This window comes from Parasteatoda tepidariorum, chromosome 5, assembly GCF_982258835.1.
Source record: "Parasteatoda tepidariorum strain Cologne lab strain chromosome 5, Ptep-v5.0, whole genome shotgun sequence".
Classification (NCBI taxonomy): Eukaryota; Metazoa; Arthropoda; class Arachnida; order Araneae; family Theridiidae; genus Parasteatoda; species Parasteatoda tepidariorum.
Window position 1 is genome coordinate 7,648,943 of NC_141759.1, and position 25,741 is coordinate 7,674,683.

General features: G+C 32.1%; 1 protein-coding gene across 1 annotated transcript; it reads left to right on the top strand.

Moving 5' to 3' along the window:
* The first annotated feature begins 705 nt into the window (after positions 1 to 705).
* LOC107455681 (uncharacterized) lies at positions 706 to 24,760 on the top strand. Its single transcript, XM_021146178.4, has 6 exons — positions 706 to 863; positions 8,602 to 8,654; positions 14,815 to 14,925; positions 19,540 to 19,587; positions 22,713 to 22,769; positions 24,623 to 24,760. The coding sequence occupies exons 1-6, from the start codon at positions 728 to 730 to the stop codon at positions 24,671 to 24,673; spliced, it is 456 nt and encodes a 151-aa protein (XP_021001837.3). The 5' UTR covers positions 706 to 727; the 3' UTR covers positions 24,674 to 24,760.
* Positions 24,761 to 25,741: the final 981 nt, after the last annotated feature.

Consider the following 25,741-nt stretch of genomic DNA (forward strand, 5'->3'; position numbering starts at 1 on the left):
AAAAAATTGAAAAATTTCTCTAAACGCCCAAGATTTGAAATTGAGAACCAAATAATAAATCCTCTTATAAAATCCAAATAAAAAGACGAAAATAAAATCCACTTTTATTTATGCAATATTCGATTATACTTACATGTTGTCTGGATTTTTCAATGCCTGACTTTAACTTTCGAAATGCTTGAAAATTTTCATATTTTTCAAAATCTTTGATCACGCTATCTTTCATCATGCGTCAACTAGAATTTGCATTGTTTAAAAATTTTCCGGTTAGTATTTAAAAAAAAATTACTTGAAAAAAAGGAATGAGGAAAATGAAAGATAAACTGTATTATAAAATATGTTTAACTTTGTAAATACAAAAAACAAATGTTGTGATTGTAGTAAAAGGAAACTGAATTAAAGAGAAAAACAATGTCATTATCTATGCCTTTAAAAAGTTTGAATAAAGTACAATACATTATATTTTGACTAAAATGTAACTCATTTAAATTATTCATAATTTTTTCTTCCGATTTTTCTTTGAAATCAAGGGATCCAGACAAAGAACAGGGAAATAGAGACCGCATCACGGTAGCATTGAAATGCTTTATATTAAGCATAACTATTCAGTCAATCAACAATGCATTCCAAAAAAAAATTTCCTAGTTTTAACAGCTAATTTTATGTATTTAAAGCCGAGTTGACAGGTAAGATGCTAAGTAAGGCTGTAAGAACTATTGCTGTTAAGATGCTTATTAATATTTTGTTTACTGCTGCTGTTTTGAATATTGTGCGCGGTATTAATCTACCTTCAGATCCAGTTGACGTGGGTGACGGTGAGCACTTTAAGTCTTGCGCAATCTGGATAAAGTGCATATCAAAGGGTAAGAATATTTTTAAACTGATACGTAATAACTCCTAATTATTTCATATTTATAACTGAGTTGAGAGCTGACAGCAGACTGATTTTTTCAAATTTTTATAGAAATTTTCTAATGATTTGAATGTTACATAATTTTCCTTCGATTACATATTTCTGTTTCCCACTCCTCAGGAGCAGTTTGAAAGTAGAAAAAAATTGAACTTAAATCCAAAGATGTTTTATATTTGACTCCCTTTGTTCGCAAACCTCTTTGGTCTTTTTATAGGAAAAAACAATTTTTTTTAGACTGATTGATTACTTTATACTGAAAATACTTATAAGTTTAATATATGGAGTAAATTTGATTTAAGCTATTTTGTTCCATCAACTTCTACCCTGTAAAATATTTCCGTATATCTTGAAAGGATATCAACTTCTTTACAAAGTGGTGTTCCACTAAGGATTTCACTACATCAAGAAGCAATGATAGGTTTTGGTGTAGAGAAGCTTCAGCAATGATCTTTTACACTACTTGGTGTAAAATAGCAGCCACTATTTCTGTCATCATTCCATAACATAGAATTTATAATTATTGTAAGATATTATAAACATAAGAGCCAGTAAAATTATTTTTACGATACATTATTAAGTTGGATAATAAATTTAGGATGCTTAAAAATTTAACTTAGTATGCATTTACACAATCTTTCTTGAAACAAAATGTATTCATTAATTAAATATACAGGCAGAGCGGCGATAATAAAAATATGAATTTGAATTAGACTTGACATAACTGATGTGAATAGAAGTTAGATAATTTTAAATTGTTTTGTACAATTGGCAGATTTATCTCAAACTTTTTATGAAATTATAAATGTAGAGACGAAGGTAGGAGGACGAACCGGAATAGTTCCTGCGGGGATGAATACCGGCGGAGGAGCACAACTGGCGTCCAAGGCCGGGAGAGAAGAAGCTGATGTCCAGTACTTAACCCTTTCGGGCCGACTGTCACAAATACGTGACAGCATAAAACCGCATCAATCAGGTTAAAAATATAAAACTGGTAATCAAAGTATTTCTTTAGCAGTTTATTTGTGGGCGGAGTAATAATTGTTTGATTTATTTAATTCGCAAATCCTTTGTTCAAAATAAAACTATTTAGTTGTACTTTAAATTAACATTGATTATATATATGTTTAAACAAACAATAATTAAATTAAAAGCAAAGTGAGTCTGTCAAATTAGCAACGACTACATTTAAGTTACCGTTTTTTATTTAATTACAACTTGATCCTGATTTTGTACGAATGCTTTTCTGAATCACCCGTCCTCAAAGGGTTAAGGAGATGACAGTTTGCCTTCGAGAACTCTCCATCGACATCATTACAGGCGCCCACGGGCATTACCTGGGATGAAGAAGTCAATTGTCCGCTTCGCGGACAGGCACTTCGTTCTCTACTCCAGTTCAAGTTCCTTCGAGAAGGGTTGTTGTGCAGCGTCTGAGATTTCGTACCGATATTCCGTTTCTTCCCGGTGACGCCCACCTGCAGTATGAGATGTTTACAATCGAAATTTTAAAATTTAATTGTTCTTTTAATGACAACTTTTAAATGTTTTTTAACGAATAACCTGTTAATTGGAGTTTGTGAGTTTCTTGATGGTTTGTTAAAGAGGAGGTTTCATTGCCATATTGTTTCATTTGACATCTTATATTCCCATCCCCGAAACTTATACAATAAATATCTACAACTGAAATATATGCATACTTTTTACAATACTTTCATTGACTTGTTTGTTAAATCAATCGTACAAAATGATATATTTTGGCAAATAATCGACTACCATCAATATTCTCGTCCAATCAGTTAAAGAGGACTCAAACTTCTTTGGTATTAAAAAGGATTTGATCATTTTTTTAACTTAATCTGACAAAAAGATTGAAATAACTTGGTGAATAATGGATTATGATTTAGGACATAACAATTCCGCATTAAACCTTGCCCGCAATAGTTAAGCCTGGTTTATTTTTGATGTAAGGCATCATAGAGCGAAAAAAAAAGTTCATATTCGAAATAATGTTTTAATTTTATAACTTCACTCATGATTAAAACCTTATTTCGAACTCATGTCGCTGGAACTTTATGTCACCGGAGTTTTCCATCTTCGATTACGTAACACAAATAAGATCCTAATTTACTTTTTATTTTACAGAATTTACGGAGCCTTTTCAAAACCGAAAAAAACAAGATAAGACTTGGCGTAAGCTTCATCAATGAATGTTTAGATTTATTTACACCCCTTTAAATGTTTACGAACGCTTGATTTGGTATTAACTTATATTAACATATATTTTTTACTGTTTTTCAACACCAAATTTGCGTGGTTAGTAAAGAACTTTTTTTAGCATATAATATACCACTACCTAAAAATAATGAAGAGATACCAACTGCTGCTGATTCGAAAAAATATTTTCAAAAATTGTAAAGAACTATTGACCAAAATTTGAAGACTGGCGATTAATTCTGCTAACTTTTTAAAAGGGTCAAACGGCTTAATTGAAACAAATAAACGTTTCAGAATTATTCAGAAGTGGTGGTGAGTTTAAACCATATAAATCGATTTCTTAAATCAAGAATCATACATTAAAAGACACAAGAAAATTTTAATCCGCTGTCCGGAGCATGTTAGCAGCTTTGATGATAGAAGAGATACTTTCAGTCTTTGAATTTTTTTTTTTTAATTTCTCAAGAAACTTTTCGAGAATTATTTTGCAATTTCAGAGATACATGCAATTTTTCATAATTTGCAATAAGGTTTATTGTTTTCACAGATTAGAGGAATCGAAAATACGTCACGTAAAAAAAAACTAATGCAACACCACCTTATGACAGAAAATCATGAATAAGCTTTGTAACTAGTGTCGATAAAATTGGTTGTTATTTGCAGTAAACTGCTATAAGTGTCATAAACTTAGTGTAAATATTTATGAAAATCAAGATATTTTTATTTATAAAATCCATTTTTTTTGTCTTGCATTTTTTTTTATATAGCTTACAAAATATTGAATAAAATTAAACAAAATATTAAGAGCAATTTGAAATTAATGGCAAAATTGTAGTTTTAAATTTAGGAAAAAAAACTCGTTTAAAACAACAAAAGATGTGAGTATTTAGGGTAAAGTAGATCTTTAATACTGCGCATGCGTAGAAAAATGGGCAAATGTTTTTCATTGCTTTTTGGTGAATCGTATTTTTCAACTACTAAAAAAAAAGTCAGATTTGAACTTCTTGAAAATTTAAAACATTTCAAATAATTTTATTTGTGGTTTTTGTATTTTTTAAAAGTAAGCTGAAAATGATCAAGGAATTTCCATAAATTTTATTTTGAGCTACAGTTTATTAAATTTTGTCTTCTGATACAAACATGCCTTGTATATATGAACATTATGAACACAAATATAAATGCATGTACATAAAATGCATGTACATGCATATAATGGTACTATTGAATGAGCGCACGTGCATACATTGTATGTACAGTGCGCGAAAAAAAAACTCGTACCACCCCGAATAGCTCTTGTTCTAATGATCGGGTTTTCACGTTCTAGGACTTCTCTTAACCCCTTCCTTCTCTCTCCCGTGAAAATAACGGGGTGAGTTTTCACTCGCTATTTCTCACTCCCGTACATATATGGCAGTACTTTTACTTTCGTTACTTGTACCGCCGGTACAAGTAAAAAGTACGTACTTTTACTTGTACTTCGTTACTTTTTAAATTTAGTACTTTTACTTGTACTTTCGTTACTTTTTTAAGGAAAAAGTACAAGTATTTGTAACGGAAATGTCGAATGAAATCGTTACTTTTTTCTAAAACTCGGTTAGTTTCGGTAAAAAAAAAATTAATCAAAAAAGTGCTTATGTTTTTTTAATTTATAAAATTAATTTGCAATATATATGCATTCACAGATAACTTCGTGTTTAAATACTTTGACCTTTTAAAATTGTCATTTCGTAGTTCAAAAAAGCCGTCCTTTCCCTTTCAGGAAAGGGGAAAGACGGCTCTTTTGAACTACGAAAGGTTTCGCGATGTGAAATCGCAGGACGATTTATTGTTTGCTGCAGGTCTGGTACCTTGCATCAAATCTAATTGGTTGGAAGAAATAGCTAGGGAGGAGGCTACAAAAAAATTGGAAAGAATTGTCCAAGCTGCACACCCTGCTATAACTAATAACGCAACAGAAAAAAAATTCAATTTTCTAAAGCTGAAAACATCATGCCAATCACCAGCGACAGAAGAATTTATGGCATACATGAGCTCAAATGTCGAAACGGAAAGCATATCAATTTTGAATCGATATCCAATCGTAAAAAAATTATTTGTGAAATATAATACCGCAGTACCTTCTAGTGCTCCCGTGGAGCGCTTATTCAGCGTGGATAAGCACGTTCTGAGAAATTCGTTTACAAATTTTAATTATTCCGTTAGGCAGAAATGTTCGGAAAATGATTTTCTCGCATGACTTCAGCATTAGCCATTGTTACAAATAAAACTATAGACTGTTCTGTTTCAACTTATACTGCACATTCAATTATTTTTCACTAGCTCAAAGATCACAAAGCTATCTGAAACCTCGTGTTTGCTTTGTTTATGTTTATGCTTTTAAAACGCGTTTCTATAGATTAAAACAATTTTAAATCAATGGTAATTTAAATTAAAAAAAATAATAAACTAAAAATTAAAATCAATAGATAAAATTTCTTTTTCCTGCAAATCCATAAAAAGTTTGACATTAAAATTATATTTGATTTTGAAATTATATTATACGATTACATTATAAAATTATATTACAATATTCTTCCGAATTTAAAAATAAATTAATGTCCATTAATTTCGAAATTAAAAAGAATTAAATAAATAACAACAATTTTGCAGAAACATTAAAGAACATAAGAATATTATTCAATAAAATTTTAGGTTACTTTGAACTTTAGATTTCCTAGAAATGTACTTTTAAATCGTTACTTTTTTTATTTAGTACTTGCACTTTTACTTGTACTTTTTACTCGTTACTTTTTAAAATAAGAACTTTTTACCTTTTACTCGTTACTTTTTAAAATAAGAACTTTTTACCTTTTACTCGTTACTTTTTTTAAAAATACTTGTACTTTTACTCGTTACTTTTTTTAAAAATACTTGTACTTTTACTCGTTACTTTTTAAAAGTAACGTTGCCATATATGCTCCCGTGATATTGACGGGCTGGAGTGTTCAGTAGAAATGCACCAATAAGAATAAAACTAATTCAAATCTTTTGCCCGGAAAACATTTCATTTCTCATTTTAACACCATGCAGCAGTACCAGGATATTTTTAAGGTAATTGTAAATAGTTAGTTTATTTTAAACTAGATACTAGCACTCATCAAATGCGTGTATTTGGCAAAATAGACCCTTTCATGACCGTTTTCTTGAAAATTAAACAGTCGTTAAGGAGTTAATGGCTCGTGGAGGTTATTTCAAATATTCTAATTAATAAGTGTAGACAATATTTTAAGTTATAAAATCAGACACGAAAACGTACTTTCTCTTAATATACATACTACATACCTGTTTTTACCTGTTATACATGCCTGTTTTAAATCCGGCCGAAGACTCCCCGTGTAGAAAATGGTGACCGATGCACGTTAAATCTGTCGTATCGCAAAGTCCTCCTTGTTCCCATAAGAAATCAATATCGTTGGGGGTACTGATCCAGACGTTTCCTTGTTGTCTGCATTGGTTCAAAATTACTAGGCTAGGGAGTTGAACATTAGTAGTCGTAAAACAAAAATTGAGTCGGCTGTTCAACTGTGAATAAAATAAAATATAACTTTTAATAAGTATTTTTAATTATTTTATTTTAAAATAGTTGAAGCATTTTGCATTTTTAGGTATACAATTTTCACGTCATTTTAAAGAATGTACGTTTATTTAAAAAAAGGACAAAATGTGAGCAAAATCAGTCATATAGTTGCTTAGGTCGAGTAGTTCTTGGCTTAAGTTGCAGACAATAAACTATTGACCATTAAAATTGCTGCACCAGGAAGGTGGCACACCACGAAAGTGAAATTTGCCTGATGGAAAAAATATATTGGGGTATGCAAATGATTAGCTTATTATCGCTTTCATGCATAGCAGGCGGTGGTGCAACACCTACAATGCGTCTAAAAAAAGAGATTTGGCAGTAAGTGTTTCCTACAGAAATTGAATTTAAGCATTGTTCTTGGGTAAAAAAGTTTTTCTTATCCCTCGAGTAAGAAGGGGAAATGCCTACCAGCACGTGTCTGAGTTTCAGCGAGGTTAAATTGTGGCCTACCGGGATTGCGGTTTATCATACCGCAGTATTTCTGCTCGCGTTGGTCGAGATCCCATGACTGTTAGCAGAATATGGAATCGATGTGTTCATGCTGGTCATATGCAATGCCGTGCAGGATCTTAACTGTCCCCTATTACTAACAGCCGAGAAGATGCACATGTTAGCCACTTGATCCTAAGGGATGGCACAGCTGCGTCACGAAATCTGAGTCATCAAATAGGATCATTTGCAAGACAAGTGTCTGCACGAACAATTCGACAACGTTTGCAGCAGCATGAACTGTCATCACGGCGACCATTTCTTCGGCCACCCTTGACGCAGCATCTCAGGCAGGACCGCCTCCAGTGGTGTGATCAACGGCAAACCAGGACACAGGAATGGCTTGGCGTCGTCTTTTCAGACGAATCTAGCTTCGGTATACAGCTTCATGATGGCCGCATCCCTGCTTGGGGACATTGTTTAGAACGCCCATTGGCAGCTTGCATTCGACATCGCCATACTGGCCCATCTCCTGGAGTAATGGTATGGGGTGCCATTAGATACACGTCTCGATCAACATTGCCGGCACCTTGAACAGCAGCCGTTACATTTCAGATGTGTTAGGGCCAGTTGCTCTGCCTTATCTTCGAGGCCTCCATAACGCTACTTTTCAGCAGGGCAATGTACGACCGCATGCTGCTCGCAGTGTTCTGACCTATCTTGACTCAGATCATGATCACCTGTTGCCCTGGCCATCACTTTCACCTGATCTCTCACCAATTAAAAACGTCTGGTCAATGGATTCAGAACGACTGGCACGCCATTACTCGTCGGTCCCTTCGATCGATTAATTATGGCATCATGTTGAAGCTGCATGAAATACTGTACCCGTCCATGATATGCACTCTCTGTTCGACTCGAAGCCCAAGAAAATAACTGTTGTTATTGCTGCAAGGGGAGGCTGCTCTGAGTACTGATTCCTCAGGTTCTATTTATCCAAATATCCTGAAAACTTAATTCCTTGTTCGTCCAACTGAAATGTATGTGTCCAATAAATAGCATTCTGTTATTCGCATTCCTTTCTGGTGCAACAATTTTATTGGCCAGTAGTGTGTAATTTAATTTTATCAAGAAAAATTCTTTTCGAACAGAAATCGTCTTCCGTCAGTTATTTTCAGTGAATACATCCCATAAAAAACCAAGTTGGAACTAAATGACAATAGATAAAATCGTGTGGCATTCAGCCACACTGTCCTTATATTTTTTTAATAAGCTTAATATAACCAATACGTTTACAATTCAGTGAAAAAAATACTTTTAACCTTTTTATATTTTCTGTTTCATATAAAATCACAAAAAATTGTTAATTTTTGAAAAATATACTTGTATTTTTTTTAATTATTTTTATCAGAAGACATTTTTATTTCAGATCAAGACATGAATGATAAATTGGATTCATGCACCATGATGGTACCGGAAGAGGTATGATTATTTATTTCCTGGTACAATAATTATTAAAGCAAATTTAAAATATATGATATATAGTATTTTATGAGCAAATTTTCAATATATTGGTGTTCCTTTGTTAAATGTTCATAAAAATCTCGAGAGACTAAAAAGTAATGTAGCGTATTAGTAGTTGTTCATTTACGTCTCACTAGAGCTGTACAATGGGCTATTGGCGACGGTCGGGGAAACATCCCTGAGGATGATTCGAAGACATGAAATAACAATTTAGATCCTGGGCAGAAGGGATGGCCCCCTCACTGGTAAGCCGACGACCTGCAAGTGAAGTCGGGCACTTTACAGGCAAACAGTTTAACAAAGACTAATACCGCACACCCTCGGTCCCTACGCAGACTGACCCAAGTGATCATCGTATCGCACAATAGCCGAAACCAGTGATGCTTGACTTCGGCAATCTGCTGGAAGCCGTGTCTTAAAGATCAGTCCACAGCGGGAAAAAAGCAATGTAACTATCAATGCACATACCATAATAAACATAATTATTTAGAAATGTCTCACGCCATAGGAGATACAAACAATTTTCGTTCAAAGACAACGTATACATCAGTAAACTCCAAAGTGCTCAACTCCAAAATGTTATTTGACAAATATGGCGACTATAGTTCTGTTAGAAAAATGATCAAATTATTTTGTTTTTCGCTGTATATCTAAAACATTTAAATCAAATAAATTATTTTTTAACCGTTATTGTATTGTAGAGAGCAGTGGTGGTTCAACATTCACCTTCGAACTAGTATACCAGGTTCGAATCCCAGGGATGGCTGTGCTGGAATACTTGAGTGCAAAGAGGAAAATGCTAAGCAAGCATAATAAAAAAGCAATCTTTGAACTTACCAGAATTTTTATTAAGCAAGAAAAACTATAAGTTAACTTAGACATCATATAACTTTATAACCCAATTACGTCATTCCTATCATCAGATTGTGTTCTTTCAAGGCACTACAAATAATATATCCCATCCCCTCATCCAACTATGGATACTCGCAGAGAGGTGAAGTGACCTTCATGGGATCGCCGACTCGGGAGTATCCACTATAGAGTTGAAATACTGGGTAGAGAGAGTAGAATAACCCCTGACCCGTGGACAAGATAAAGTCACGTGACTGTAGCCCAAACTTGCCGTTCACTGAGACCGCTTCGATTCCCGTCCATTCGTTTAGCATTGCGATCGTCTGATGCAATTAACTGTCTGTCTTTTTAATTCAGAAATAAGAATGGTACAAAAGTCCTCAGCATTTTGCTGCACGGAGAAGTTTTCTAGGGACTGTCCGATAACTTTTTACAAGAAAGGGCGACATTTTTTTTCTATTTTAAAATTGATTTTAAAATTTTTCCGATACTCAGTCATGCTCTGATAATCATGTTTTATTTGCTTTAATAATCAATTACGCTCGTTTTTGCTCACTTTTTTTGCATTTAACATAAGTTTTTATTGTTTCTTAAACTTTAAACTTATAATGTTTAAGTATATTTCAATATATACTCTATTTTTAGCTGAAATAGCTGCAAAGCTTTGTTGGCTTCCTTGGCGAGATACTTTAGCGCCAAGGAACAGTTGAGTAAACTTTCGGTTTTGTTTTAGTTCTCTTTAAATGTCGATATCATTTCTGTATATTCTGAAGATTTTGTATATCTTTACCTCTTGATTACTAAAACCCAATATTTATCTTGTTCTAAAATGTTTCCTTTAAATATATATATTTAAATAAAAAATATGGTATATAAGAAGTTGTGTTTTTTAAATTACATAGGAATGCTTAAAAAACAAATTATTTGTATATTCTTATATGTTTGATGAATAATTAAATTCTATGAAATATTTTTAGTATTTAAATATAAAATAGTGTATAGTAGTTTTAGTGTTAATTTTTAATAAAATTGTATAATTCTGTTACTACACATAAAATGAATACAAATTATGTACTATTTAGAAAATAAATTAAGGTATATTTAATATAATCATTAAGTACTTGTTTATCTTCTTTTTATTTAAAAATAGTTGCTATATTGAAAATACTTTATTTTACTAGTATATTAAAGCGTAGAATTAGTTTGATTTAGTGCAGCAAATTTAGAAAACATAACATAGAAGTGGCTAAGTTGTGTAGGAGTAAATTAGTGCAGTAAATTAGCGCATGTGATGCATTGGTATGGAATAAACTGCTCAGACGGCCAAGGCTAACAGCCAGCTGTGGTGCAAAGATTTAACATCGTGAACCTTTCTCGTAAAATTTCAACTGTTTTTACCTTTGTATAGATTGTATATATTTAATTTGCAGCTGGCTAAAAGATATAGTTTTAAATGGGCTTATTATTTTTAAGAAAATTGCATTTTTTATGGAGGGGTATTGTAATTTTCTTAATGTCCATAAAATGATTATGGTTTTTTTATTTGTAAAATAAAATATTTTTAACTGTTACTTTTTAAGTTACTGGTTTTCTGTATAAAAATTATTAAGTATACATTGACCTACAATAGTTGCATAAATTTACCTCATAAAAAGTTGCATAAATTGCAATTTCTATCACAAATAAAAGTAAGATATTTTAATTATAAGTTCATCATTAGTTTCAATCTACATTTATTACAAAGTAAAAATTCTAATTGCTTTTTCTTTTATTTAAGTATTTTTTGTTTAAATTTCGAAAGCTTTTCTACTAGTCTCTTTGTGTGTACAATTCAAACTTCCTAGTAATTTATGGAGTTAGATTGTACATGAAATACAAAGTAAAATTTCTAATTAAACTCTTTTATTATTTTCTTTGATTAGTTTAATGTTTTTAATCTTATATTTTTCTATATTCGGAGCTGAAAACTTTTATATTAGAATAAATATTTTATTTCATATTTAGACAAATTGTTAAGTATTAAGTTAAAATGCAACAGCTGTTTATTTTTGAAAATATCTATTTTAAGTGTCAGGAAAAAAAGAAGTCAAAATTCTAAATTAATAATGTAAATAATCTTTATTGTATAAATAATTTAATGTATTCAATATATAAATAAAATTCAAAAAGTAATCAAATTTAATCAAAAATATGTTTTCTAACTAATCTATTCTACTAAAAACGGGTTTTATTTTACTCGAAGCTATTTTTCCCGAAATTTAATATTACCTCTCGAGCAGTCTCTTGGTGAGCATAAATAAAAATGATAAAAGTGTTGCAGCATTAACGTTATTTCTAAGCATCGAACTTTTTTCAGACAATCTGTTTAATTTTACAATTTGTTTTATCTAACAGTGATAAAACTTTTAAAACGTAAAGATTAAATTTATTTTTTAAACGAACTTATGTTTTATTAAAAAAGAAGGGCAGCATTCTCAAATTCACATTTTAAGCCCTGGTAGATTTTTAAAAAATCCTGATTTTTGTATCGAAGTTATTATTTTTTTTTTAAAAAATAACAATAGTTAAATGTAATAATAGTTATTACAATACATATTGTTAATTTTTTTTAAAAAAAATAGGTCTTTGCAATAAAAACATTTAAAAAAATTTTTTTCTGAATATAGTAATAAATATAAGTGATGCAGAATATCGTTTTTTATTTTTATATAGTGAATAAGTTTTAAGGAATAGTGTTAAGGGTAAAGACGAGAACTACTGAAATTTTTTTAATAAAAGCAGTACTTTAATTAAAAATTATTTGTTAAGAAAAAAAAACTCCTCATGTTTTAAAAACCCATTTAATAATATTAAAGAAATGTGATTAACGAAAATATTTTCTTTCTCTCTTTTAAATGCTCCGATTATTTGCGCATCGGTAATATCGAAATAAAGCTGTTTAAAAACTTAGTGTGCCAACATTTGTGATACTGCGCCAAGTATTGCACTCTTTCCATCACGTGATTGTAGCTCTTTGCTTGCTATCTGTGGCGTGTCTTTTCGGAAGGAATAAAGCGAACTTGGTTCCTCTACCTACTATTTCAACTCTATGGTATCCACTCCTAGTTTTATACCTAACTTATCCCCTTTTTATAAGCACGACAACAAGTATAAACTTACGTCAACCAGTGCTTCTGCTATTTCTCTTGTTTTTATTGCTAAACACAGTACTCTAGTCACCCACGGGCATCAATTCAGACGAAAAAGTGGAGTGACCGCTCTCAGGGCTAAAGAGAATAGAAGGGCTGGTTCACTCCTTTGAAGTATCTCTCGCCGCGCCGATCCTCCGACGTCACTCTAGTGACGTCACTTTGGCGCAAAGCTCGCACTTTTACTTCAAGAACGGAGCGTTTGGCCTTACTAGCTCTAACTAATATTGGATCATTTTTTTGCGAGATATTCTAAGACATTTGTTATTTTCTATAATGACTATCCTCAGTTTTCGCAGTGAATTTACAAGAATTTAAAACTATTATCGAAATGCCAGTTTGCGCGATTGCAAAAATTCTGATACATAAACAAAAGGAAAAAGTATAATTTTTCGCGTGTTCCCTAAAGTAAATGAACAACTATGTAAAGAAGGGATTCCGAAATGACACAGTTAATCTAAAACAGCAATACGCTTATTCTGTCGTAAGGAACTTTTATAAAAATTCATTATCTAAATAGAAACCACCTCGTTACTTCATAAAGGCAGGTGAAAAGAATTAAAAAATGGATAAAGTCAAAGAAAATTAAAATGTAACTAAAAAGTATAAATAAAATATATAGTATATAGTTGAAATTCTCCTAATTTCATAACATATTTTTTAATGTAGTTATTCTAAATATTTATGATTTTTTTTTAAAAATTATATTCTCTTCAATTTAAATATCAGATCACGATGTAGTACTGATACGATGTAGTACGATGTAGTCTGAGATGTAGTACTTCGTACTACATCTCAGCAACATTCGCAACATTCATTCAAAACACAACATTTGTATAATGAGGGTGAAAGAAAACTTAACACTCCTAAAAATAATATGTAAATTTTTGTCTTAATTATTTTTAAAAGTTCGAAATAAAACTTTAAGACAAATAAAAAATCTAGAAAGAAAAAAAAACACTCTTCTGAATCAATTTAGCCTTTCTCCCTCTATCAGTGGTTTTTCGAACATGTGATTTCTGACACTCCGTTCTTCTTACTCGAACCTTGTCCTTTGAAATTCATAGTCTGGCAGGCTGGTCGATTAGAATTTGGCACCCGGTTCGCACTGACCACAGTAATGATGTAAAATATTCTCAGTGGTAGGCAGATTATGTGTTAGAGTTCCATTGTCGTCAAGTTTTTCATGGGAGGTTTTCGTGGTTTTTCCACTTCATCTAACGCAAATACCGGTTACTTCCATTAAAAAGACCTCCACAAAGGTAAACTTCTCCCAATACTTAATCCAGGATCTGATCAGAATTGTCTTTTGGATTGGGTTCAAAATTACAAGACTATGGAGTTCAGCATTAACAGTCGTTAACCCGAAAATTTTGTCCACTATTCAACGGTTATAAAATAAAAAAAAACAGGTTTGTGAGAGCCGTGGTGTTTCAGAAGTTAAAGCGCTAGCCTCCCAATAAGTTATAAGGTAAACCACGTTCGAATCCCTGAAATGGTTGGTCGATACGAATTCAGCAGATGGCTCACACCGACCAAAATGCTGGCGTAGAATTCATTTGCATTGAATTATCTCTGGATAAGCGATCTTTATAATTGTTCTCGAGCTACAGCAAAAAACACAAAAAGTAATATTATTATGTATTAGGAGTAAAACGTTCGGATTGCTCTCCTGACCAAACTGTGAGGACCATATTTTCTAGATTGCAGCAACCCCTCTGCACTTTGGAGGTAAGAAGTCAGAGCTCGTGAAATGAAATGTTTATTTATCTGACAGAGGATGTAAGTTTGTGTTTCTCATTCCGTCACATTAAATATCGTCTACACTAATTAATTACCATGTTTGAGGTCAATGCTTTGACCTCTTAAGATTGAGTCCAAGAACGTGAAAGTTCCCATCATAAAATAAAAAGGTATTCAGGTTTGTCCGTTTTTTCTTTCTTTGCGTACTGCATGAAAATTTAGTCGCATTGGTCAGATAAATAATAAATATTTAAGATTATGTCTTTTCTCTTTAAATGCACCATTACTGAAAATGTAAAAATTCGCAATAGCTTTATTTTTCTTTTTTTTTAAAGTATGGTGTGAACGCAGTAAAGCATTTCGCAGAATTTTCCTCAATGGACTGGTCCTGGGAAAACAGGGAAGCATTTTATCAAGATTTCTGTGCCATGGATGATGAAAAACAGGTATCTTACATAATCGACTTAGTAATGTCAATTCATAAAATATAAATAGATAAGGAATGGCAATAATTATTATTGAAGCAATTTGAACAAAAAAATTATTTAAGTTATCGCTTCAGCTTGCAAAAAAGTTACACGAGAGAATTGGAAAAATTATAAAAATTAATAAAAAAATATCTGAACTAATGTGCGGAAAATTTTTTCGTAAGAAATTTCACTGAATAAAAACATTAAAATATTGCACTGGTCCAGGTTAGACAGAGAAACAGCAATTCAAGATCAATGCCCCATGAATAAAAAAAGTAGGTCTATTGCACTAATGAGTAAGCAATGACAATTCATGAAATAGCCATTACTAAAGTAGTGTAGTTGTAGGAATGTCCATTATTAAAGTAGTTTGAAAAAATTACTGAATGTTTTGACATCAGTTTGCACAAAAGCTGCAGGGTTGTAATAGTAACTAAATGTTAAAACTGATGAAGGATATCGGAACTTCTTTGCAGGAAATTTTGTATCAGTGAAATTTCACGGGAAAAATTAAAAAATATTTCTTTACAAACATTTTCAACATTTATAATTGATTTGGTACACAAAGACGAAATTTTTTCAATTATCCTGAAAGCGTAGATGATTCAAGGAAATATTTTTGAAGATTTTCTTTCAAATCACATGAAATTACAGTATATGATGTATTTATTTACTTCTATTGTTTATATTAATGGAGTACTAGACTAAAATTTCAAAATGAGTGCCCAGGGAGAAGAATGGATTATTCATATACACTGGTTATCATAAATTAAGGAAAAATCACAAAAATAGCGATAACTCTTTCAAAAGTAAGCCAAACCGTGCAAAATTTGCATATGTTGTCCACTAAGAGTAGCTGAGTAAAATTGCAATATGCAAATTAGTGGCGCTGCACTCGGCTTACGTCATCTGCCTGCAGCATAAAAGTCCAAGTTTGAGAGAAAGCACACAAATTTTACTGTGATTGCGACATTGAAAATCTGAGATAGCCAATTCGTAATAATGACCTCTAGGCATCATTTGCCTGAAGAACTACGATGGAGAGCCATCGGGAGACTAGAGGCAGGGCAGAGTCAATCAGAAGTGGCCAGATGGCTAAATGTGAGTCCATCTGTGGTTCATAGACTTTGGAGGCAATTTCAAACCACAGATTCGGCATCTAGGAGGTTCAGTCAAGGACGGCCAACTGTTACGACCAGTGCCGATGACCGATATTTGACATTAAGTGCACGCAGGAATAGAACCGCTACTCCGACACATCTTAGATCCTCTCTTGCTGCAGCCACCGGAAGGTTGGTGTCAACGTCAACTGTGCGCAGAAGGCTCCACGAAGGTGGTCTGTATGCGAGACGACCAGCCATTTGCGTGCCGCTCACATCACGCCATAGGAGAGACCGTTTGCAGTGGGCCCGACAACATGTCCACTGGACGTCAGATCAATGGAGGCCTGTTCTCTTTACGGATGAGTCCAGGTTTAGTCTAGAAAGTGACAGTAGACGTTATTTGATATGGAGAGAACCTGGGACCCGTTATCATCCATCAAACATCCGTGAAAGAGATGCATACGGAAGAGGCAGTGTCTGTGTTTGGGGAGGCATATCCTTAGGAGGGCGCACATACCTCCATGTCTTTCCAAGGGGAACCGTGAATGCTCAGGTTTATCGAGACAACATCCTTGATGCTTATGTGCGCCCATATGCCGGGGCAATTGGTGATTGCTTCCTGTTACAGGACGATAATGCAAGACCACACAGAGCTCGCATTGTTGATGATTATCTTCAACAGGAAACAATTACTCGCATGGAGTGGCCAGCTCGATCCCCGGACTTGAATCCTATCGAGCACGTTTGGGATGCTCTAGGGAGGCGTGTATCTGCCATCAATCCGCCCCCTCAGACCCTTGCCACGCTTGCAACTGCTTTACAAGAGCAATGGCTCTCACTTCCTATTGAACTGATAGACCGCATAATTGAAAGCATCACACATCGCTGTTTGTGCTGTATTGCTTCTAGAGGCAATCATATTCCATATTAAAGGTACTTTTTCTATTGCAAACCGATACTTCCAATTTGTTTATTTTATACATGTGCTAATTTCTATACTACTATTAATGTCTGATAATTTCTTTTTATGTTGTTTAATACCTTACTATGTGTTGTATATTGTGGGTAAGTTTCATAAAATTCCATGTGTAATTTCTTGAGTTATCGCGATTTTTGTGAATTTTCCTTAATTTATGATAACCAGTGTAATTAGAGTCAGTTTTTCATAGGAGTCCTGGTAACAAAAGAGTCCCCACTATGCTAACTTCCATCTCAATGTTTTAGAACTTTTACTTTAGGAGGAAGCAAGAGAAATATATAAATTATTTAAGCTCGTAAACAAGTCTAATAATTATTCCATCTCTGAAACTAATTGAAATAAACACGAAATTTGTTCTCGAATTGTAAAAATGGCCATGGAAACTCAAATTGACAGTGATTTAAAAGTAACAAAATTACACGATGATTTATTATAAATCCCACGTAAAACTTTATTCAATGAGTTAAACATATTTTACAATAGCAGCAAAATTACTTGAACCATCAATGGGCCAACATTCATGAATCTTGTCTCAATTAGGGTTTAAAGAGCCGTTATTTTCCGATATTGACAGTAGATAGAATTTTCCGATTCACCTCATATTTTACAGCCACTTTACATCCATTATCGATCCTATATAAAATTATCAGATTATCATGATATTTTATATCCATTTTTAGAAAATAAAGTCAACTTACGCCCGATATTGGCCATTATAGGAGCTATTTTAAAAAAGTCTAAACATCCCAATATTGGTCCCTCAGTGTATGTTGTTATAGGACTCAGGTTGATGCAATTTTGAACCCAATCGGTGCCTAGGTAAAATTGTTTCTAGGTTAATTATTAACCCTTCTTTGTATGTTTTTTTTTAAATATTTTTTGCGAAATAAAACAAATTGATCTAATTCATGCTCTAATAGATTAAAGGAAAAATTTTATAAAAAAATAATAGCATAAATATATAATATAAAATAAATCAAAAACAGCATGTTGAAAATATCAATAACTACGCAAAGTATATAAAAAATTATATATCTTTGAACATCTTTTTTTTCTGATGATAATTTAAAAAAATATATTATTATTATTATTCTCTTGCAACACTCATATAATTTCAGCTACATCGTGGCACCTGTCTTCAGAATTTTCGTCATCAAGAGCATTTTCTGATAGACAACCACTTTTTAAATGGTCCAAGTAGTCTTCGATTTTAAATCTGAATCTCTTTACAAAAATAGTATAAAAATAAATATATAGTAAAAAACATTTTCGTCATACATCCGAAGTAAAACATGGTAATGTAAATTTCTGTCTCATAAATTTCTGTCTCTGTATATTTCTGCCTCATGGTTTTGAAAAGATTATTTAGGTAGTTGATGTAAGTTGCGCAGTAAGTATCGTAAACACAAAAAAAACAACCATTTTTCCATTTATTAGCGTTTATTAGACAAAAAAAATCAGAATATTTATCAAAAATATTCAAAAAATCGTACGTTTCTTCTAACCACAACAAGAGGCGGAATGACAAGCTCATACCGCCCTAGCAACAAAACGACTTGGGCCCCCATCGGACCAATATTCACGAATCTTAGTTCACTAGTGTTTCAAATTGCCGCTATTTTCCGATATTTTTCTATATATATGAAATAGACCAATATTTCCTACAGGCAAATTGGCCTATATTTCCTATTTAGAATTATCCGATTTTCCTTATATTTTACAGTCACTTTAAAACCAATATCGGCCTTTCACCCAATACAGTTAAATAACCATCATAACAGCTCAGTCCACCTAATGAAGCCGATTAGTTCATTTGCAGCTGGGTACATATTACAACCGGGTTCCAGTCCCAGCGTTGACTCCACTATATTTTTTTCCATTCTCTTCAACACTTGAAGAGTGCCCTGCACTTTCCAATTTGTAACCCTGGACTAATATAATATAATGCTCCATTCACACATAGACGCCAGCACCCTAAAGCTGCTTAACACAAAAACGACTGGTATTTCGCATCTCTTACGGGAGAGGAAACATTCAGATAAACAAATTAAATCACATCCCACGGTTCTTTTGACAAAACACAACTCAACTAAAACGTAACTTTAATGCCTATCACAAAACAAAAAGCATAGCTCCAATGACCAGTTAAACAATAAAAAATACGGTTTTGAAACCATGCCAGTTGCAAATGGTTGAAAACCCATGCAGTTTTGTATTCTTGTTTCGTTTTTAATCATACTAGTTGTACACGGTTTCAGATCCGTAAAGGTAAAAAAATTTCTTTACTGTTAACTTTACAATTAATCGATGGACAGACTGCTGCTGTTATTCTATCGTAAGTCAGAAAAATAAAATTTTATGAGTGTGTTAGAAACGCTGATGTTAAAAAAATGTGATTTTCAATCATTGTTTTAAATTTTTATTAGTTGCTATTTTTATATGCAACAATATATTTTTATTAAAAAACTATTGTTGTTTCGAAATTAAACTAAAATATTTCTTTTTAAGGATGAAATATTTACAGAAATGGTTCAGTATGCAATAGAAGATGGGATAGTAAGTATTGCGTCAGTTAACTAATCCCGATGTGATTAAACAGAGTTTTTAACCCTCTGCGTACGGCTCTTGCGATTTGACCGGGATATTAGTTTCGTTACCGACTACGGGTCACATGAAAATCGAGGGCGAAGAAATTTTTTCAACCTGTTTCAATACTGATCCCGCTATTTCTCCGTGTAGGTTTAAAAAAAAAGCTTTATTTGATGCTTATTTTCACTTCCAGATGGCACTAGAGTTTTCATGAATTTTCCTTCTTCTCTTGATAGATTTTTTCCCCGCGTATTTGTGACTTAGCATGCTTTTTGTTTTTCTTTCGCGCGATTAGCATTGTTGAAAGATATGGATTTGGCGAGTGTCAGCTGAGGGAATAACAAAAGGAAATTTCTTGATTATGAAGATAATGATTCGGAGTATTCCATAAATCTCGGCTTTTCTTTTCATTTTTCTGCTTTATTACAAAATTTCTGTAACATTTTTCGAGACAAATTGTTTACGAATTATATTCATCTGAAAAAAAGAATAGTGCATGAATTTTTTCAATCATAATTCCTGCACGCTGAAATAGCAGGCACTATATTATATATTTTCTGAAAACGTAAAATCTATTAAAATTCTTATATCAATTTAAAACAACTAATGAAAATGTGAAATGTAACATATGTAAATAAAAAATATATAAAAAAAAAATTCCAAGACCGGAAAGTATAAAAACTAAGGCGGAGGGATTTTGGTAAGAATGCGAACGATAAGAAAAAATCAGAATAAAAATAGGTGAAATAGTATTTTTATTTTGATAAAAATGCTTCTCAGGTGACTGAAATTTAAAACTAAAGTGAACAACAGGAAAAAAAGTTTAACGGAAAAAACAAAAGTTGATATATATTTCTGACAACAAATGCATTTAAAACGCATTTGGGTCACAGGTCCGTGGTTCGATCCTCGGGCCGGGCAAGGTTGACTCTGCTTTTCATCCCTTCAGTGGGTCGATAAAATGAGTACCAAGCATGCTTGGGAACTAAACACTGGGGATTCCGCGTTTAGGCTGACAACATCTGCTCTTGCACCCAAGAGCCCAAAAATCAAGAAAACTGAGACGGGCACAGTAGGCCTTGGCCCTCCATGGGCTGTCGCACCACTGAGTTTAGTTTAATATATGCATTTAAAGGCTTATAGGAATTTAGATTAAAATAATTTTTCGAGATAAAGTGAAAACTCTCGAGAACGGCCACTTTGTTCTACAAAAAAATGTTAGTTAATGGAGGTCAGTAGTTCTTAGGGGTTACCTCAATTGACTTCAAAATGTATCGAAGGTAAACAGGGCAACAACAAAAAAATCACCCTGAATTAATTTTAAATTGATGATCGGATATTCACCTTCAAGGACTCATTCTTTACAGTTAAAAGGGATGACCTAAGGATGAGTATGGTAATTAATAAGTGCAGACGCTATTTTAAGTTACGAAATCAGACACAAAAACCTACTTTTTATGAGCAAACATGTCTTTTTTCAACGAATTCGGATTCCTGACAAAAGAATATAGGGTGTAGCCACAATCTAATCTGAGGAGTCCCAATAGTTTGGACAAGGAGAGCTGTCCAAAGTTTAGACCCCTTAGAGTTAATTTTACATCCGGCGTATTTCGCTACATCTTGAGAGCATTTTAAGCGAATTGAAAAGCTTTTCCACATGATTATAAAAGTCGCTTATCCAAAAATAATTCCATGTAAAGTATAATTTTTAGTAAATATCTATTAATTTTTATTATTATATTTAGTAGAGGTCGAAACATTTTGAATTGTAAGCTATATAATTTCTTATATCATCTTAAAGAATAGAATTTTAAGTGAGAAAATACAAAATTTGACTGAAATCGGTTGAATTGTTTCTGAGAAATCAAATTTTAAATGGCTGATTCATTTGAATTTCATTTTTTCAAGAACTATTTGAACGATTTTGCATTTTGTCATGTAAAATCAAATTCTTTAAAAGGACGTAAAAACTTCTATACCTATATAAACAGTAAATAAAGTTATAGATAATAATAAATGTTTACTAATTAATATTCGGAGCGAATTATCTGTGGGGAAATGAATTTTGAAATTGCGTGTAAAATTTTTTCAATTCGCTAAAAAAGTAAAATTTTAATTAAGGGGTCCAAACCGCTCTTCTGACCATACTATTGGAACCATATAACCCATATTGAGTCTACTCCTTACATTCAGTAGGTCAGCAATCCGAATCTATTTAAAAAAGGTATGTTTATTCAGAGAAAGAGTTTTTTCTGTTTGATTTAGTAATTTAAAATATTGTTCGCACTTACTAATTACAATATTCGAGGTCACCCCCCAAACCAATAAGATTGAGCCCTAGAACGTTAAAATCCAATAATGGAACAAAAAGTATTTAGTGTGGTCCTTCTCTTTTTTTCTTTTTTATTCCTTTTTTTGTGCACTGTGCATAAAATTTTGCAAACGATTTTAATTTTTCTTAGTGTCACTTTCTTGGAACAAAGAAGCAAATTAAACGTCATGTAAACTGAATAAATGAATAAAAATTTAGCTTCAATAAAAATTACCTTTACTCATATAATTATGTGTACAAACAAATTCACCATTCATAAATGGTATAACTAATTTAAATAAAGAAATAATTAAGTTTTATGTTTTAGTTTGCATTTATTTTATATCATAAAAATTAATCAGACTTCAAAATATGAGGTTTTTTCTTTGTTTGAGGTGCTTATTTTTTTTTCTAAAATTACTTTTTTTTATTATTAAACAATCATCTCTAAAAATAAATCATTCAGAGCATCGTCTTCAGAGCACTCTCGCTATTGTTTATAAATTAAAAATTAATTAAATTTCTTAAATAAATTACATTTTTTAGACCAGGCATTTAATGCACTTTCGTTCATTTCGTTATCAACTACAGATACTAAGCTACATTTATTCCTCGGGATAAATATTATTCCGTAAAATTGTATAATAATTGTATCATCAATAAATCGAAAAACAAATTTAATATTAAGAGTATATAAATTTATTTGTAAATAATTTTTAAAATTTATTTGTAAAATAAGCGTTAAATGTATTTTTCTCTTAAAAAAATTATAATTTTTTAGTCGACATGTGCTGACCCCACAAAATCTGAAGCATGTCATGCAATACAAAACGCAAGCGTAAGTAAAAGTATCACTTGATGTTATTAAAAATTTATGTTTTGTACGATCTTTAGACATAGTATTTAGTTATCCAGCAATCACTGAAGAATTATTTAAATTGTAGTTCATAAAGTTTACTGCAGATTGCTATACTATATCAAATAAATTATAGACCACTTCATACAATTTTAAACAATTTTTTAAAAGATATCCAAATCAAAAAAAAAATTTTTTGAAATTTTTTTTTTCGAACTAATATTGAATACCTGACGCTAAATACATTGGGAAGGGGTTATAAGTACTTTATAAACTACAATAGCTACTTCAATTAAGTATTGTGACAATAATTCTCTGCTTATAGTTTCCAGAAAAAGAATAGTAACTAATTTGCAAAGAAAACATTTTTACATGTAAGGGGCATATAACAAGCAACCTCGCAACAATTTTTTTTTGAATGATTTACTAAAGTTGATTGGTTTAACGTTATTCTTACACAGCAAAAATACTTGAATGATAATTTTATTTTTTTCAAAAAATTGACCATAGACAGGCAAAAAAGTTTACAAAAAATACTGTTATATGCTTTTATTGCAAAAATTGTTTTTGAATTTTTTTTCTTTACTTTTTATACAAATTTTTTAATGATGAAGTCTTATGTTTTTACATCCAATTTTGATATGAAAAGGCTAATTATACAAACTTCATGCTCGTTAACTAGTATAGTTAAATTTAAAATTGTTTCAAGCTAGAATGGTTTATTTGCTAATCATTTCTTTATAAACTTTGTTGCACCATTAGAAATGATACTCACATTTCACGAAACTTTCTTTATTTTTGACGAAACCTTTTTTTGTCTTGTAGCAAACATTTCGTTAAAATGTCAAATAATAATCGATATTTTTCTTTCACGAAGCGAATTTGCCAATAATAAAAAATAATTTGTCAATTTTTTTTTTACCGAAATAAAACTTGAAGTGCCAAATGCTTTCCAAATAATCACTATATCTAGGGCACTATATACCTTGGTCAATGTCGCCTTACTAACACAAAAAATATAGATAAAGCATAGAGATGGATACCCCCCCCCCCATCTTTCTTCATCACTTTATTTTCAATTGTATTATCTTCAAGCTAGTTTCGTCATTCTAGTAAGCAATCTCCGACAATGCACTGCGATGAGATTTCGAGTTGAAGAAACATTTTCGTCCGTTTCGTCACAAATCACTATTCTCAATATACGTCGCGACACTATTCTCAAAATTAACGATTTATAGCTCATGGATTGCTAAATAGTCAAATAATATATGAAAAAGTAAGGTTTTTTGACAAATGTTACCGCTATAATAAAATCAAACTTTCAATGTTCTCTGGGGATATTCGAAGATTAAGGAAGCATAATCCTTGTGTTCTTAAAATGTGACGTTTGTCTTTTCGAATATTTCGATAAAAAAATCTATTATTTCAAATGATTAATTGTTTTCTATTATTTACCATAAGTGACTAATTACTATACTAATTAAAATAAATATTTTTTTCTTGCTAATAAAATCAATTACAGCTTCATTATTTGAATACACTAGAATCAATGCTACGAAAAAGTGTTAAAATAAGTAATGTCGAGTTATGTTGTTGTAATTGTTATAAGATATTAAAAGTGTTAGCTATGTAGAGGTAGAGACAATAAATTTTTATTATAATATTTACGTTGTCGTGTTGACGGATTTATTCAAACAGTATTATAGACTTGTTGTTTTCGTCAAAAAATTACTTAAAATACAAAAAAAATGAAAAAATGATTGATATAAAATTTTACTTCAGTTTTTTTTCTTCTTTTTAGTTAATTTTAACATATGTTTTTTTTCTTATTACAGAGCTGCGGAATATTTATATATAACAGACTTCATTTTGAAGGAAAATGCTGAAGTCTCAAATGCTAACATCGACCTAAAATGCTCTTCGATAATGCAAATATAGAACTTCTACCACTTAAATATTTGCTGATTAATTATTTTCGAAAAAATAAAATGTAACCTTAACAAGTTTAAGAAGCTAATTTTTCTTCAATTCTTTATGTGTTTCGTCCATAACAGGAATTTCTTCTCTTTCTTTCCTCCTTTTTTTTTTTTTTTTTTTTTTTACTTTTACAAAATGTTTGATTTAGGAATTAATAAAAATTGAAATAAGTGTGTAAGTATCCCCAACAGTTACATATAAACAAAAAATAATAAAACTGATTTTTTAAGTACACTGGTTATCATAAATTAAGGAAAAATCACAAAAATAGCGATAACTCTTTCAAAAGTAAGCCAAACCGTGCAAAATTTGCATATGTTGTCCACTAAGAGTAGCTGAGTAAAATTGCAATATGCAAATTAGTGGCGCTGCACTCGGCTTACGTCATCTGCCTGGAGCATAAAAGTCCAAGTTTGAGAGAAAGCACACAAATTTTACCGTGATTGCGACATTGAAAATCTGAGATAGCCAATTCGTAATAATGACCTCTAGGCATCATTTGCCTGAAGAACTACGATGGAGAGCCATCGGGAGACTAGAGGCAGGGCAGAGTCAATCAGAAGTGGCCAGATGGCTAAATGTGAGTCCATCTGTGGTTCATAGACTTTGGAGGCAATTTCAAACCACAGATTCGGCATCTAGGAGGTTCAGTCAAGGACGGCCAACTGTTACGACCAGTGCCGATGACCGATATTTGACATTAAGTGCACGCAGGAATAGAACCGCTACTCCGTCACATCTTAGATCCTCTCTTGCTGCAGCCACCGGAAGGTTGGTGTCAACGTCAACTGTGCGCAGAAGGCTCCACGAAGGTGGTCTGTATGCGAGACGACCAGCCATTTGCGTGCCGCTCACATCACGCCATAGGAGAGACCGTTTGCAGTGGGCCCGACAACATGTCCACTGGACGTCAGATCAATGGAGGCCTGTTCTCTTTACGGATGAGTCCAGGTTTAGTCTAGAAAGTGACAGTAGAC